General features: G+C 37.1%; 1 protein-coding gene across 8 annotated transcripts in view; it reads left to right on the forward strand.

Annotated features, from left to right (window-relative positions):
* Gpdh1 (Glycerol-3-phosphate dehydrogenase 1) overlaps positions 1–12,500 on the forward strand; it is a 56,597-nt gene that overhangs the window by 29,971 nt on the left and 14,126 nt on the right. For 5 of the 8 annotated variants that reach the window (XR_006223628.2, XM_043023398.2, XM_043023399.2 and 2 more), the window contains exons 3-9: positions 4,624–4,764; positions 5,272–5,413; positions 5,662–5,774; positions 5,946–6,053; positions 6,240–6,362; positions 7,792–7,898; positions 8,819–8,911. Coding sequence is in view for 5 of the 8 variants with exons in the window: in XM_043023398.2 (XP_042879332.2) it covers positions 4,624–4,764; positions 5,272–5,413; positions 5,662–5,774; positions 5,946–6,053; positions 6,240–6,362; positions 7,792–7,898; positions 8,819–8,911 (827 nt within the window). In the remaining 3 variants the exon portion in view is untranslated. Of the gene's footprint in view, positions 1–4,623; positions 4,765–5,271; positions 5,414–5,661; positions 5,775–5,945; positions 6,054–6,239; positions 6,363–7,791; positions 7,899–8,818; positions 8,912–12,377; positions 12,458–12,500 lie in introns of all 8 variants that reach the window. The other 3 variants (XR_006223625.2, XR_006223627.2, XM_043023397.2) reach the window with 1 other exon arrangement.

Genomic DNA, 12,500 nt, shown 5'->3' on the forward strand with positions numbered 1-12,500 from the left:
TGAGGAGTGAATGAACTCTGGTTGCACTGTTGTTCGTTATTTTTGTTTTTCTCCTTATTTATTTAACTTAAAGGTTGTCTTATCGATTTTTCGTTTTTTATATAGCAGGATTGCGCAAAAATTTACAGATGGAGTGTTGAGATATTGTGGGTGGGTTGTTCTCTCTCTCTCTTTCTCTCTTTCTCTCTTTCTCTCTCTCTCTTTCTCTCTCTCTCTCTCTTTCTCTCTTTCTCTCTTTTCTCTCTCTCTCTCTCTCTCTCTCTCTCTCTCTCTCTCTCTCTCTCTCTCTCTCTCTCTCTCTCTCTCCCTCTCCCTCTCCCTCTCCCTCTCCCTCTCTTTCTCTCTCTCTTTCTCTCTCTCTCTCTCTCTCTCTCTCTCTATGTACACACACACACACATATATATATGTATATATATGTATGTATGTATGCATGTATATATCTATATATCTACACACACATGTATGCACATACACATCTATATTTTTTGACTAGGAAGCACGGTCTTTAACTGCAGTAATAACCTAGATGTTTAGACATGCATTCGCTCTTAATTTCTGACATGGTTGCAAAGAAGAAAAAAAATGCTCTTCGCGCAGATTCTTCGGCGAAAGCGAGTGGAGCGAACAGCGGCGAAAACAGTTTGTTTTTTGAGACGAAGTATGCCGCCTCATGGCCACCTCGTAATATATGCCGGGGATTGTTCTTGACTTTGCTCTTGTTGGGGAAGATAAGTGTAGCTCGAGATATTAATGGGGTGATCATTTTTTTCTTCCTTTTTTCTGTCTATTTTTTCTCTCTCTCCTTTTACGTTTTACTTTTCTGTCTTTTTTTCTATCTCTATTTATTTTTTTTCGTTTATATTTTACTAATTTTCTCGCTCTTTGTCTTTTCTTTCCCTCTTTCGCCCATTTTACCATCTTTCGCTCTATATCCCTTTCTTTCGTGATTTTCTTTTTTCACTTTCTCTATTTACCCTTTTCTCGCGCGTTTTGCCTTTTTTTCTCCTCCTTCATCATCATCAAATCCTTTATTCGCACTTTTTATCATCATCCGCGTCATTCTCATCTACATCCTTTTCTCTTCCTTTTCGTTTCCCTCTTCTCTATGGCGTGTCATCTGCTTATCCTCTTCCCTTTCCTCCACCGTTTCTTCCTATCATTTCTTCTTGTATCCACTTCCATTATCCACATCTCCTTCTCTCATGTTCTTCCACTTCTATTCCTCGACTTTCCCTTCTTCCATATCTCTCCTTCATTTTCATCATTCCAATTCCCCTCCCCCATTTTTTTTCTTCATATCTCTCCTTCACTTCCATCTTTCCACTACCCGCTTCCTTCTCTCTTTCTCTCCTCCACTTCCATCCTTCCACTTTCCCTTCTCTCATATATCTCCTCCGTTTCGCTCCTCCTTCCCTCATATATCTCCTCCACTTTCATCCTTCTACATCCCATTCCTCTTCTCTCATATTTCTCCTCCACTTTTATTCCTCCACTTCCCAATTCCCCTCTTCCCTCATATCTCTCTTCCACTTTTATCCATCCACAATTTCCCTTCTTCTCATTCTCCCTTGAGACATCTATCTATTTTTGTTAAAGAGAGCTAAGAATATGGGACAGGGAACACCCGCAAGCAACAGACAGTGTGTTAGACGAATGTGCAAGATGCAAGGTTGCAATGAGGTCATTCAAGCCTTTGGGCCAGACGAGAATGCAGGTCACTTATTGTTGTGCTTTATTTTGGGTTTGCTTTTTATGAATTAATCAGATAGTTTTGGAGGTCGTGCTATTTTAAGTTTAGATGGGATTGTTTTGTTATCGTTAACGTTTTTTGTAGAGATTTTTATCCTTGGCTTTACTATTATTATATTATATATTATATTGATTATCCTTATTGTTATTTTTATTACTCTTATGGATATTTTGATTATCCTTATTGTTGTTTTTATTATTCGTATAGACATTTTAATTATTGTTATTGTTATTTTCATTACTTTTACGGGTATTTTGATTATTCTTATTGTTATTTTTATTACTTTTATGGATATTTTAATTATCCTTATTGTTATATTTATTATTCTTATGTGCATTATGATTATCTTTTTTTTATTACTCTTATGGGTATTTTGATTATTCTTATTGTTATTTTCATTATCATTTGTTGTTATCAGCATTATCGCCGACGCGACCATGACGTTAAAAAAAGGCGTAGCGTGTCCTCGTAGCGCCGGCGCCACGCTTCACTTGCGACCCGTGGCCTTATTGTCTCTCGGACTATGGAAGATTGGTCTGCGGTTTCTGAACAAGAATTTTTGGGTTTTTTTTTATTTTTTATTTATTTTATTTTTATTTTTTTTTTTATTATTATTTTTTTTTTGGGGGGGGTGTTCAATTGGGCGGAGCTGGTTGAGGTTTGCTTCGCGCTCTATATTGCCTTTCTTTTTTCTGTTTGTTTCTCTGGGTCTATTTCCTTCTCTCTACTTCTGTCTTCTCCGCTCTCTCTCACATGCATACGTTCACTCTCACTCACTCACTCACTCAATTCACTCACACTGCTGCCCACAGACCCTTTAGCCTTATATCTTAGCTCCTTTTCTCTTTCCTTGCTATATTTCTTACCTCTTTCCCTCTTTTCCCCCCATTTCCTCAACACGTGACCCCCATTTCACTCCCTCTTTGCTTACTTTCTTTCTTCCTTCTTCTACTTGAAAGACGTTTTATCCGTGGAGGAACATTTTAAGGGGGGTTGGGGATGGAGGTTATTATCGCTATTCTTTTCTGTATTTCTAGCTCTCTCTCGATTTTTTTGTCAGGCTTCTATCACGTGGCCGCGCTTGTTTACGTGTTTGCATCGGGCTTGTATTTGTTTGGGTTTGTTTTTGTTTTTAATTTAGAGGTCTTGGATGAGAGAGGATGTTCTATGTTCTTTCTTTATTTTTTTCTTTCTCCTTTTTGCAGAACTTTCTATCAGTCTAGATATAGGGATAGGTGATAATTCGTTAGATAAATAAATAGTCTGATCTTTGCTACTACTCTCTATCCCGTATATATGTATCTCGCCATCACTGTGTATCGAGGTTAGGAGGACTTGAAGTTCTCCGCGTGTTATCTCCAGGGACTTTAGATTGGCCTCGAATATATCACAAGGTTATCAGAGCGGGATTATTACATGGGATGCTGGTCTGGTGACTTTTAATAATCGGTAATAGAAGATGATCAGTGCGAAGAATATATTTAATGCTGTCAAAATTGGATGTTTGATGTCTTTGCTCAAAGTTGTAAAGTTGTCATGAATTTTTACCTCTCCGTAATCATTTTTTAGAATTTATTTCTTTGCTTGTTTTTACTTCCTCCCTCCTTCCATCCCTCCCTCTCCGTCTCTTGATCCTATCCTCTTTCTCCTATTCTTCCTCCCCCCTCTCCTTCTTCTCCCCCTCTCTTCCTCCTCTTCCTCCTCTTCCTCCTCCTCCCCCTCTTCTCCTCCTCCCCCTCTTCTCCTCCTCCTCCTCTCCCTTCCTCCTCTCTCCCCCTCTCCTCCCTCCTCCCCCTCTCTCCCCCTCTCTCCTCCTCCCTCTCTTCCTCCTCCTCCTCCTCCCCACCTCCTCCTCTTCCTCCCCCACCTCCTCCTCTCCTCTTCTCCCACTTTCTCCTCCTCCCTCCCCCCTCTCCTCCTCCTCCTCCTCCTCCTCCTCCTCCTCCTCCTCCTCCTCCTCCTCCTCCCCCCTCTCCCCCCTCTCCCCTTCCTCCTCCTCCTCCTACTCACCCCACCTCCTCCTCTTCCTACTCACCCCACCTCCTCCTCTTCCTCTTCATCCCATCTCCTCCCCACCCCACCTCCTTCTCCTCCTCCTTTTCCTATCCACTCCCCTCCCCTTCATCGTTTCCTCACCTACCCCCCTCCCCTACCATCATCATCATTTTCTCCTCCATTCATCTTCGTCTCCCCCCCACCACCACCCCCAGACAACAAATAGGTCTTGCCTTCCACCGTGTAGAGAGGCTCGCCCGCCAGCCATAATTGCAGAGAGAAGTGTGGTTGAAGGGTGTGAGACGTGTATGTTTGTTTTTCTTTTTTTTGTGTTTTTTTTGTACAGCGTCTGGGAACACGGTCGAGTTCTTCTGCTGCTGGGTGGCCTACATGTTTATATAATTAGGTACAATTAGTTTTTAGTTGTTTTTTCTTTGTTTAGGGAGATGATGGGGGGTATTATTGATCAGTTGCTCTCACTGAGAATCACTATATATTGCTGCTGTCCTCTCCACCACCTCTTTTCTCTCTCTCTCTCTCTCTCTCTCTCTCTCTCTCTCTCTCTCTCTCTCTCTCTCTCTCTCTCTCTCTCTCTCTCTCTCACCCCCCTCTCTCTCACCCCCCTCTCTCTCTCTCCCTCACCCCCCCTCTCTCTCTCACCCCCTTCTCTCCTCTCTCTCCCTCACCCCCCCTCTCTCCCCTCTCTCCCTCACCCCTCATTCCCTCTTTCCTCTTCTCCTTTTCCCTCTGCCTCACTCTCCCCCTATCCATCGTTATTCCATCACTTTTCACTGTACCAAGGATTGCGATGTTACCGATACAGCACCTGGTGGATGATCCTAAGCAGCTTAACTCGAAGTTCCCTTTTCCTTCCCAGATAGCCGTGCCAGATGTCCTAGAAGCAGCCAAGGATGCAGATGTCCTCGTGTTCGTCATACCGCATCAGTTCATCAAGAACATCTGCAAGCCGTTGGTGGGTCAGCTCAAGCCCACCGCTGTCGGCATCTCGCTTATTAAGGTCAGTGGTCATTGCCAGGCTTAATTGTGTTGTGTGTCCTATGTCGATGTTGTGGATGATGGTATTGTATATGATAGTGGTTTTATGGATGATCTTATATTTGATGTTTAAACTGAGCGAAGCGGTATTGTGATCTTGATTTTTTGGCATATTTTAGGACTAATTATTACAGATTAGTGAGCGTTATATGGACAAGTTTCTTTACTCGTTTTCCTTTTTGTGAGGTAGAAAAAGTAGTTTATATTATATGTAGGCTTTTAGAGACTGCCTTTACTTTATCGAAAGAATGATATGTATCTAGATATCTAACAACATTTAATAAAAAAGAAAAACATTGAGAAATTATCTGAAACCGGAAGCTATCCCTCTCAATTTAATATCCATTGAAAATGGAGCAGGTTTAGGGTATACTCATTAAAATTCTAGGTATTGAATATATCAATATAACATTACATTTTTTCTGTTTTTTTATTCACCTTTTATTATCTTATTGCTTTCACGTTTTAGGGTTTTGACATAGCAGAAGGTGGTGGTATTGCCCTCATCTCTAAAATCATCTGTGATTTCGTCAATGTTCCCATGTCTGTACTTATGGGAGCCAACCTCGCTGGAGAAGTAGCTGATGAAAAGTTCTGTGAAACTACCATAGGTAAGAATTTTGAACAAATGACCCTTGGCATTCCACAGGGGAGATTGATAGTTTGATGTTATACATGTGTATTGATAGGGATTAAGATAAGGTACTTCTGGATTCCCTGATCATAATTGAGTTGATTTATATTCAAAAAGAAATATGTTAGGTTAATACTGTACGAATTTCAGCTATAATATTCTAGTACATGAGATAACTCTCCCCCTAAGCTATAGATTGTATCACCTTTCCTCTTTTCCTGCCAGGTTGCCGTGATGCCACAATAGGTCGTATGTACAGAGACCTCATCCAGACAGATTACTTCAGAGTTGTCGTTGTTGATGACGTTGAGGCTGTTGAAGTGTGTGGTGCTCTGAAGGTCAGTTTTTAGCATTTCTTTTTCAAAGGATTTATAATTTTGCACTAACCAGAAAAGGAAATGATGACATGGGCTTGAGATTAAATGATTTCAGTATCTGGTCACTGGATATTCTTGTAAAGCTTTGCAGATATGCCTTCTAACTAAGAATATTTTAAACATCTTTTTCAGAATATTGTTGCCACTGGTGCTGGATTTATTGATGGTCTCGGCTTCGGGGACAACACCAAGGCAGCTGTGATCAGATTAGGCCTTATGGAAATGATCAAATTTTGCGAAGTAAATATTAAGTATTCATCCAGATAAGTATGGGAGAAAGGGCTTCATATTATTCCCATGGATTATATTATATTAAACCCTTTTCTATTGTGGAAACTATTTTCTATGTCTAGATTATTTTGCCCATTGAAAAGCATGATGAGAAGTGTGGTGTCTCATTTTTATTCTATTTCCTTTTTTTGACAGGTATTTTACCCTGGTTCCAAACTAGGCACATTCTTTGAAAGTTGTGGCGTTGCTGATCTTATCACAACTTGCTATGGTGGCAGGAACAGGAGAGTTGCAGAGGCTTTTGTTAAGACTGGAAAGGTAAATTCTTAGAGATGGAGGCTAGGTTTACGAGTAGGATAGTTTTTTATTTATAAGAGGAGGACATATATATTACGAATAGATTTTTTTATTGTTTTATATTCAGTATTTATTATTGTTTGTTTTACTAAAGTTTACAGTTTGATCATGCTTTTATTTATATTTTACATATCTGATTTTTTAAGAAGGGACCTAATGGTGAATAATTGCTATAATTAAGATTGCTAAGTTTCTTTTTTTAGAAGTTGGCATTATACAAACATTAAGAAAAATAGATTAAACAAAGCTATTTGCCAATTTATTATAAAGATATTTTGAATTATTTGATCATGAGAGAGTTTCCAAACATATGTTACATGTTTAACACATTTTTAAAAAATTGTTTTGTTGATGTCAGTGATAAGAAAGTGATTATGTCTTAACCCATTGGACATAGGTAATGTGAAAGTGCTGGTGGTAAAAATATTTACATTAATATAGTTTTAGTTTAAAATCCCAAACATAGATGGCACCATTCTCATAGTACCAGCAAGAAAGAAAGCCTTGAATGACACCCATCCACATCCTTTACAAAGCACTAACTTCAGAGATGTCAACCTGTGGCTCTAAAGTGCTGGCAGTACAGGGTGTGGAGGCAGAATAAGATGAGGAAAGTGGACCAGACCATGTGCTGTGACCCTGTGCCCAGTATGGCTGGTTTGTGCTGTGACACTCACAGCCATAAGCACAGGTTGCCTTCCTCTTCTCCATCTCTTCATTTTTTTTTTTTTTTTTTTTTTTTGGGTGGGGGGATGGTTATTTCTTTCATATTTGTTTAAAAAGTGAAAAAAAATAAACATATATAAAAAATTAAAGTTGAAGATGTTTGTGCTTTCATGAAATTGTATTATATCCATCAGACTCTATGCTACACTTTTAGTTGATTACAATATTGAGATGGCAGGTCAGATGACATATGTAGGCATCATAATATAGAAAAACACAAAAACTGAGTAACACAAAAAAGTCTCTTAAAAACATAAACAAGTGAATGAAAAAGAGGAAAAAGCCCAATATATGTCACATGATGCTCCCTACCTCTGAAATAAAATGTCTGGTACCTGTTCTGTTGTCCAAAATGGATGCCCTTTATCCAATGGGTTAAGAAGAAATTCCATAGCTCTTTTTGACACATATGCTTTAGACTTGCACTATCTCTGATATGCTTCCTAAAGCTCTTTTGATATTATACATCTAGTACGGTTAATATGGATGTAATCTTTTATATTTGATAGGAAATAATTTTTCCCAAAGTAGCTTTCTTGCTGTCTTTAATAACAGATTTTTTTTACTAATATGCCTCATAAATGCTACAGAAGATGATGAACCACCTTGCCATGGGAAAGAAATATAGATTACAAGACTCACTCTCACTTCCTCAAAATTTCAGACAATTGAGGAGCTGGAGAAGGAGATGCTGAATGGCCAGAAGCTACAGGGACCACAGACTGCTGAAGAAGTGAATTACATGCTCAAGAACAAGGCGATGGAAGATCGGTAAACAGAACTTTGATTTGCTAGTGTGTGATACCTGTTGTATGAATTTAGTAGATGCTAAAATGTAAAAAAAATCAGGTTTTTCAAGAACCTTCAGGGAGTGTTTAGGCACTGAGACTTTTAGCATCACTGAGTTTGATTAAGAATTTTGGTGTGCTTGAAATTCTGTATATATCAGTATATGTGAAATTGTAATTCTCAATTGAATTTTTGTCTTACAAATTTTAGTAAACTTATTACCCTGTTGATGCTAAAAGTACATGTATAGATGGACTCTCCACTTTGTTTTTTACTTTTTTTTTTTCATACTCAAAATGAGCTCTACAAGCATGTAGCCACCAACAATTTAGTTACTAGTCCCACAGGACTTCATCTGTTTACCAAATTTCTTGAATTTACAGTGAAGAAAGTTTTTATGTCTTTTATTATTAATATTGTTATTAGTATAAAAAATAATGATGGTAGAAACAAGATAATATTAACCCACTCACGACGGGGGCATTCCAGCCTTGCATGTCACAATGCCGGGGCTTTTGAATGCTTAGGCCTAAGTCAATTAAATGACTGGCACCATATGGTGCCACCCATCAACCGGGCCTTGAATGAGCAGTACCGTAGTGTACCACCCGTCCAGAGAGGGTTAATAATAATAATAATAATAACATTGATGAAAATTAAAACTTTTTTCTTGGAAAAAAACAAGGAATGGGGGAAAACAGGAGAGGTCAGGTAGGCCTTGTAACAGAATCATTGGTGATTCAGTGCTTGTGGAATCATCTGTGTGAAAAAAACAACTACTAAACAATGAAGAGTGTACAACATTCATTCCTGGCATCAACAGGTTATGCATTTTTTTTAGTTTCATATCATTTATTCTAGATTTCTATATTTGTGTGTTTATCTATTGATACATTCAACAGGTTTCCACTCTTCACCTCCATACATCGCATCTGCAAGGGCGAGATTCCCGCAGCTGAGATGGTAGACTGCATCAGGAACCATCCGGAACACATGTAAGCCATTTTCATGTCATTTTTTTTTTCAATTTTATCAGTTGTGTAGTTGGTTTTGTGATATGCTTCTGTTTATTATTTATTTTTTATTTTCTTAAGGTATTCATATCTTTCAATTTTAAAATGCAGCAAGATAGAGTAAAATGTAAAATTAGCTGTTGTGGAAATGGTATAAATGAGAATGAATAAACAGGAATTGTGATTGACCCATTTGAATGTCATATCTTCATCAGAGCTCTGTGATTATATAATTCTGATGAAGAGATAACATTTAAATTTCAAAATCACATCTCTTGCTTTGTGGGGTTATTCACACATTTATGCCTTTCCTACGTCTGTTGTAATGAACTCTGCTGAAGAGTAACAATGATAAGGGTTGCTTCAAGCAGAGCTATTTTGAGTTTGCATTATAAATACATATTTAGAATAATGAATGAGTTATTAAGGTTTTGCTGCATTATGAGTAGTGTTCTTGTCCTAGTGAATTATGTTTCACTAGGGTCTGCCCATGTTTGCAACAGCTTTTCCTTGATAGAAGTGTTACTTCAGTTGAACTTCAGTTAGTGTTGACTTCTTCTTTCAAGTGTCTGGATTTTAAGATGATGGCAGGTAATATTTTCTTTATAAATTTTGTTGGAAAGAAAAAATATCTAGACTATATATATAAAACCATATTTTCCTCTTTTTCTACCTTTTGGAACTGCCTAGTGTCTTGAAGCTAGTCAATTATTTGACACATGTAAGGTATTAGATTTGAGTACATATTCATCTGATTATAGCATATATTTTTGTGAATGATTTTGCTGAGAATATCAAACACCTTGCCTCTATGTAAGTAGATTATTACAGATATAACTGATGGAAACCAACTATAAATATGCAAATTACAAGTTTTAGACCTCATCCTCTTCCCACTTACAAATTTAGAAAACAAACATCAAAAGATAACTCATAAATTCAGATGCCATGTGCCCAACTACATCTGAAGTAAATACCCTATATACCTTACCCACTTGGCATCCCCATAGAGACATTACCAGCTTCTCAAACCAACATTGCAAAGTAGCCTCTATTTGGAATAACACCACAATAACATGATATGAATACATGCTCAACACAAGAACAGTTACATTACATCACTTACATTCAAATACTGACACAGTGGCTTGCTTACATTACATCTTAATGTACCTTGAATATCAACAACCACACCATTGACAAAGTACACAAAGAAGCACCAAGAAGCATCCGAACTGCCAGACTAAACAATAAATTCATCCTACACAAACACAACACAAAAAATCTAGGAGTAATCTGTAGTTCTTCCATTTCATTCATCACACATAAGTACAACACACTTCAGCACACTAGAGCTCTCACAGGCACCACTTTTGGGCTATGCAAAGAAACACTTATACTGTTATACACCATTGGCCATAGTAATATCCAAAATACAACTACATAAACTACAGACAATACAAAATGAAGCACATAGAATAGCCACCAGAGCCACATAAACAACACTTACACATAAAAGCCAAAGTCCTTGCCATAATTCAACCTTAACATCTGAGGTATGTAATACACACCCAGCACAATACATAACCTAGTATACTAATGTCATTACATGTCTACACATCTACCAACAGCACCCTATTAAGTACAGACACCACAAAGACACTACACAAACATATTCAACACAATATGTCCACCTACACAAAATACATAGACAAGCATTTCACCAAAGTCTTGGTTGCCCACTACCCATCATATGCAACATAGAAACATAACTGCCTAGAGCAGACAGATTGTATATCATGTGACATCACCATACACCCACTTAACAACAACAGCAAACACACACACGCACACACACACATATATATAGATACACATGTACACCTTATTGTCAAGTCCCACACTATTACACATCCTTGAGAGTTGCACAGTCTGGACACCCAGTAGACAAGAACACAACACCAGATCCTCCCAACATTAATGGAGTGGCCCAGAACCCCCAACAACTATTCTGATGAATAATCTGATATCTGATATGTGTATCAATACTGTGATGAATAGCAGAGGTAATGAGTTAAACCATTCATAAGGTCACTTTTGCTCAAGTGATAGTACATACACCATTCATCATCATTAATGTCTATACCTCATGATATAGGCTCTTTTAGTGATTAGTAGGAGACACTCGGATAATGTTGTAACAGGTAAATTATATACCAAGTTATAATGATTAAACAATGATTTATTCTTCTGACTAATCTTTATTCAGATGCAGTAATCACTGCCAGTAAGCCAATAAGTATGCTACCAGATATGCACAAGAGATATTGTATGCCATCTATAATAGTACTTCTCAGTATTGTTTTAGGGACACCATTAGAAAATGGAAATTATTTTTAAGTTGCAGTGAAAAAAATTCAGATATTTATTAGTAAGTTCTGTTGAGAGCTAATTACTGTTCTGTTTCTTTTCTAAATTTGCTATATTATACTATTACATTATAAAATCTTATTATATTTATATATGTTTTTAAGTTTTATACCAATTGTTACAGTTTTTGTTTGGTGTTGACTCTCTTACCTACTATAAAGATTAATTTATGTATTTAGATGATAAAGAAAATTATGTAATGGTTCTGAAAAATTTCATTTTATTTACAAAATATGTGCTTTAGTTCTAGGTTAGGGTGACGGTTGAATCTTATTTTTTAGTCCTATTGCATGGCGCTTTAGCCTATTGATGGAATATCCTTTTCAGTTTTATTTTTTAAAACATTATTTTAATCTTATAGATTGCAGTTACAGATAAGCAACATTCATTGTTTTAGGATTTTAAAACTCATTTATGGTTTGCTTATCCATCAATTATTAAGGTTTAAACAAAGCTCAATTAGATTTTATAAATGGAATGTATATAATTGTCAGACATGGTTTTCTAAGTGTGTTTGAAAACAGTACCTCTCATAGTCAGTATGAATTATGGTTGATATTGAGATTTGGATGGTGATGTTTTAAAATCTGTAATGAAATTCAAAGCTTTGGAAAAGGTTGTGTTTTTTTAGTGGAATGGAGTTAGAAGAAAACCCTGTGGTTTTCAGTCAATTGGTATTACATATTTAAAGAATATTGATCCTAATAATCGTGTATTTGACTGCATCAGCCATGCTTTCTATAAAATTACAGGCAGTTATGTAGAAGTGTCTAAAAGACAACCCTTGTTTTGTGAATTTTATCCTGTGAATATTCTTAGGAATTTGTAAGTTTTCATGAATGAATTCCTGAGTTTATGCTTATGCAGAATACATTTCACTGGTTAAAAAAAAATGATATTTTATAGGAGATTTAGTTTATCATTCCCTCTTCCTGCTTTCCATGATTATGAATGTCAGTCTTCAGCTATGTCTACTTGTTGACTCTTTACTCTGACTTCCTGTGTTTTCCACCACTAGGGAACCAAACTGCTTTAAAATCTCGAATCCTCCTGGAATGGAGAGTTAAGAGGAAAGGCCTCTTTGGGGAACCACTTCTGGTATGCATTACTCTAGGTAGCTTTGCACACTGAATAATTACTT

The sequence above is a fragment of the Penaeus japonicus genome, unplaced genomic scaffold (genome assembly GCF_977035675.1).
Source record: "Penaeus japonicus unplaced genomic scaffold, GWHDUDI00000001_assembly GWHDUDI00000002, whole genome shotgun sequence".
NCBI lineage: Eukaryota > Metazoa > Arthropoda > Malacostraca > Decapoda > Penaeidae > Penaeus > Penaeus japonicus.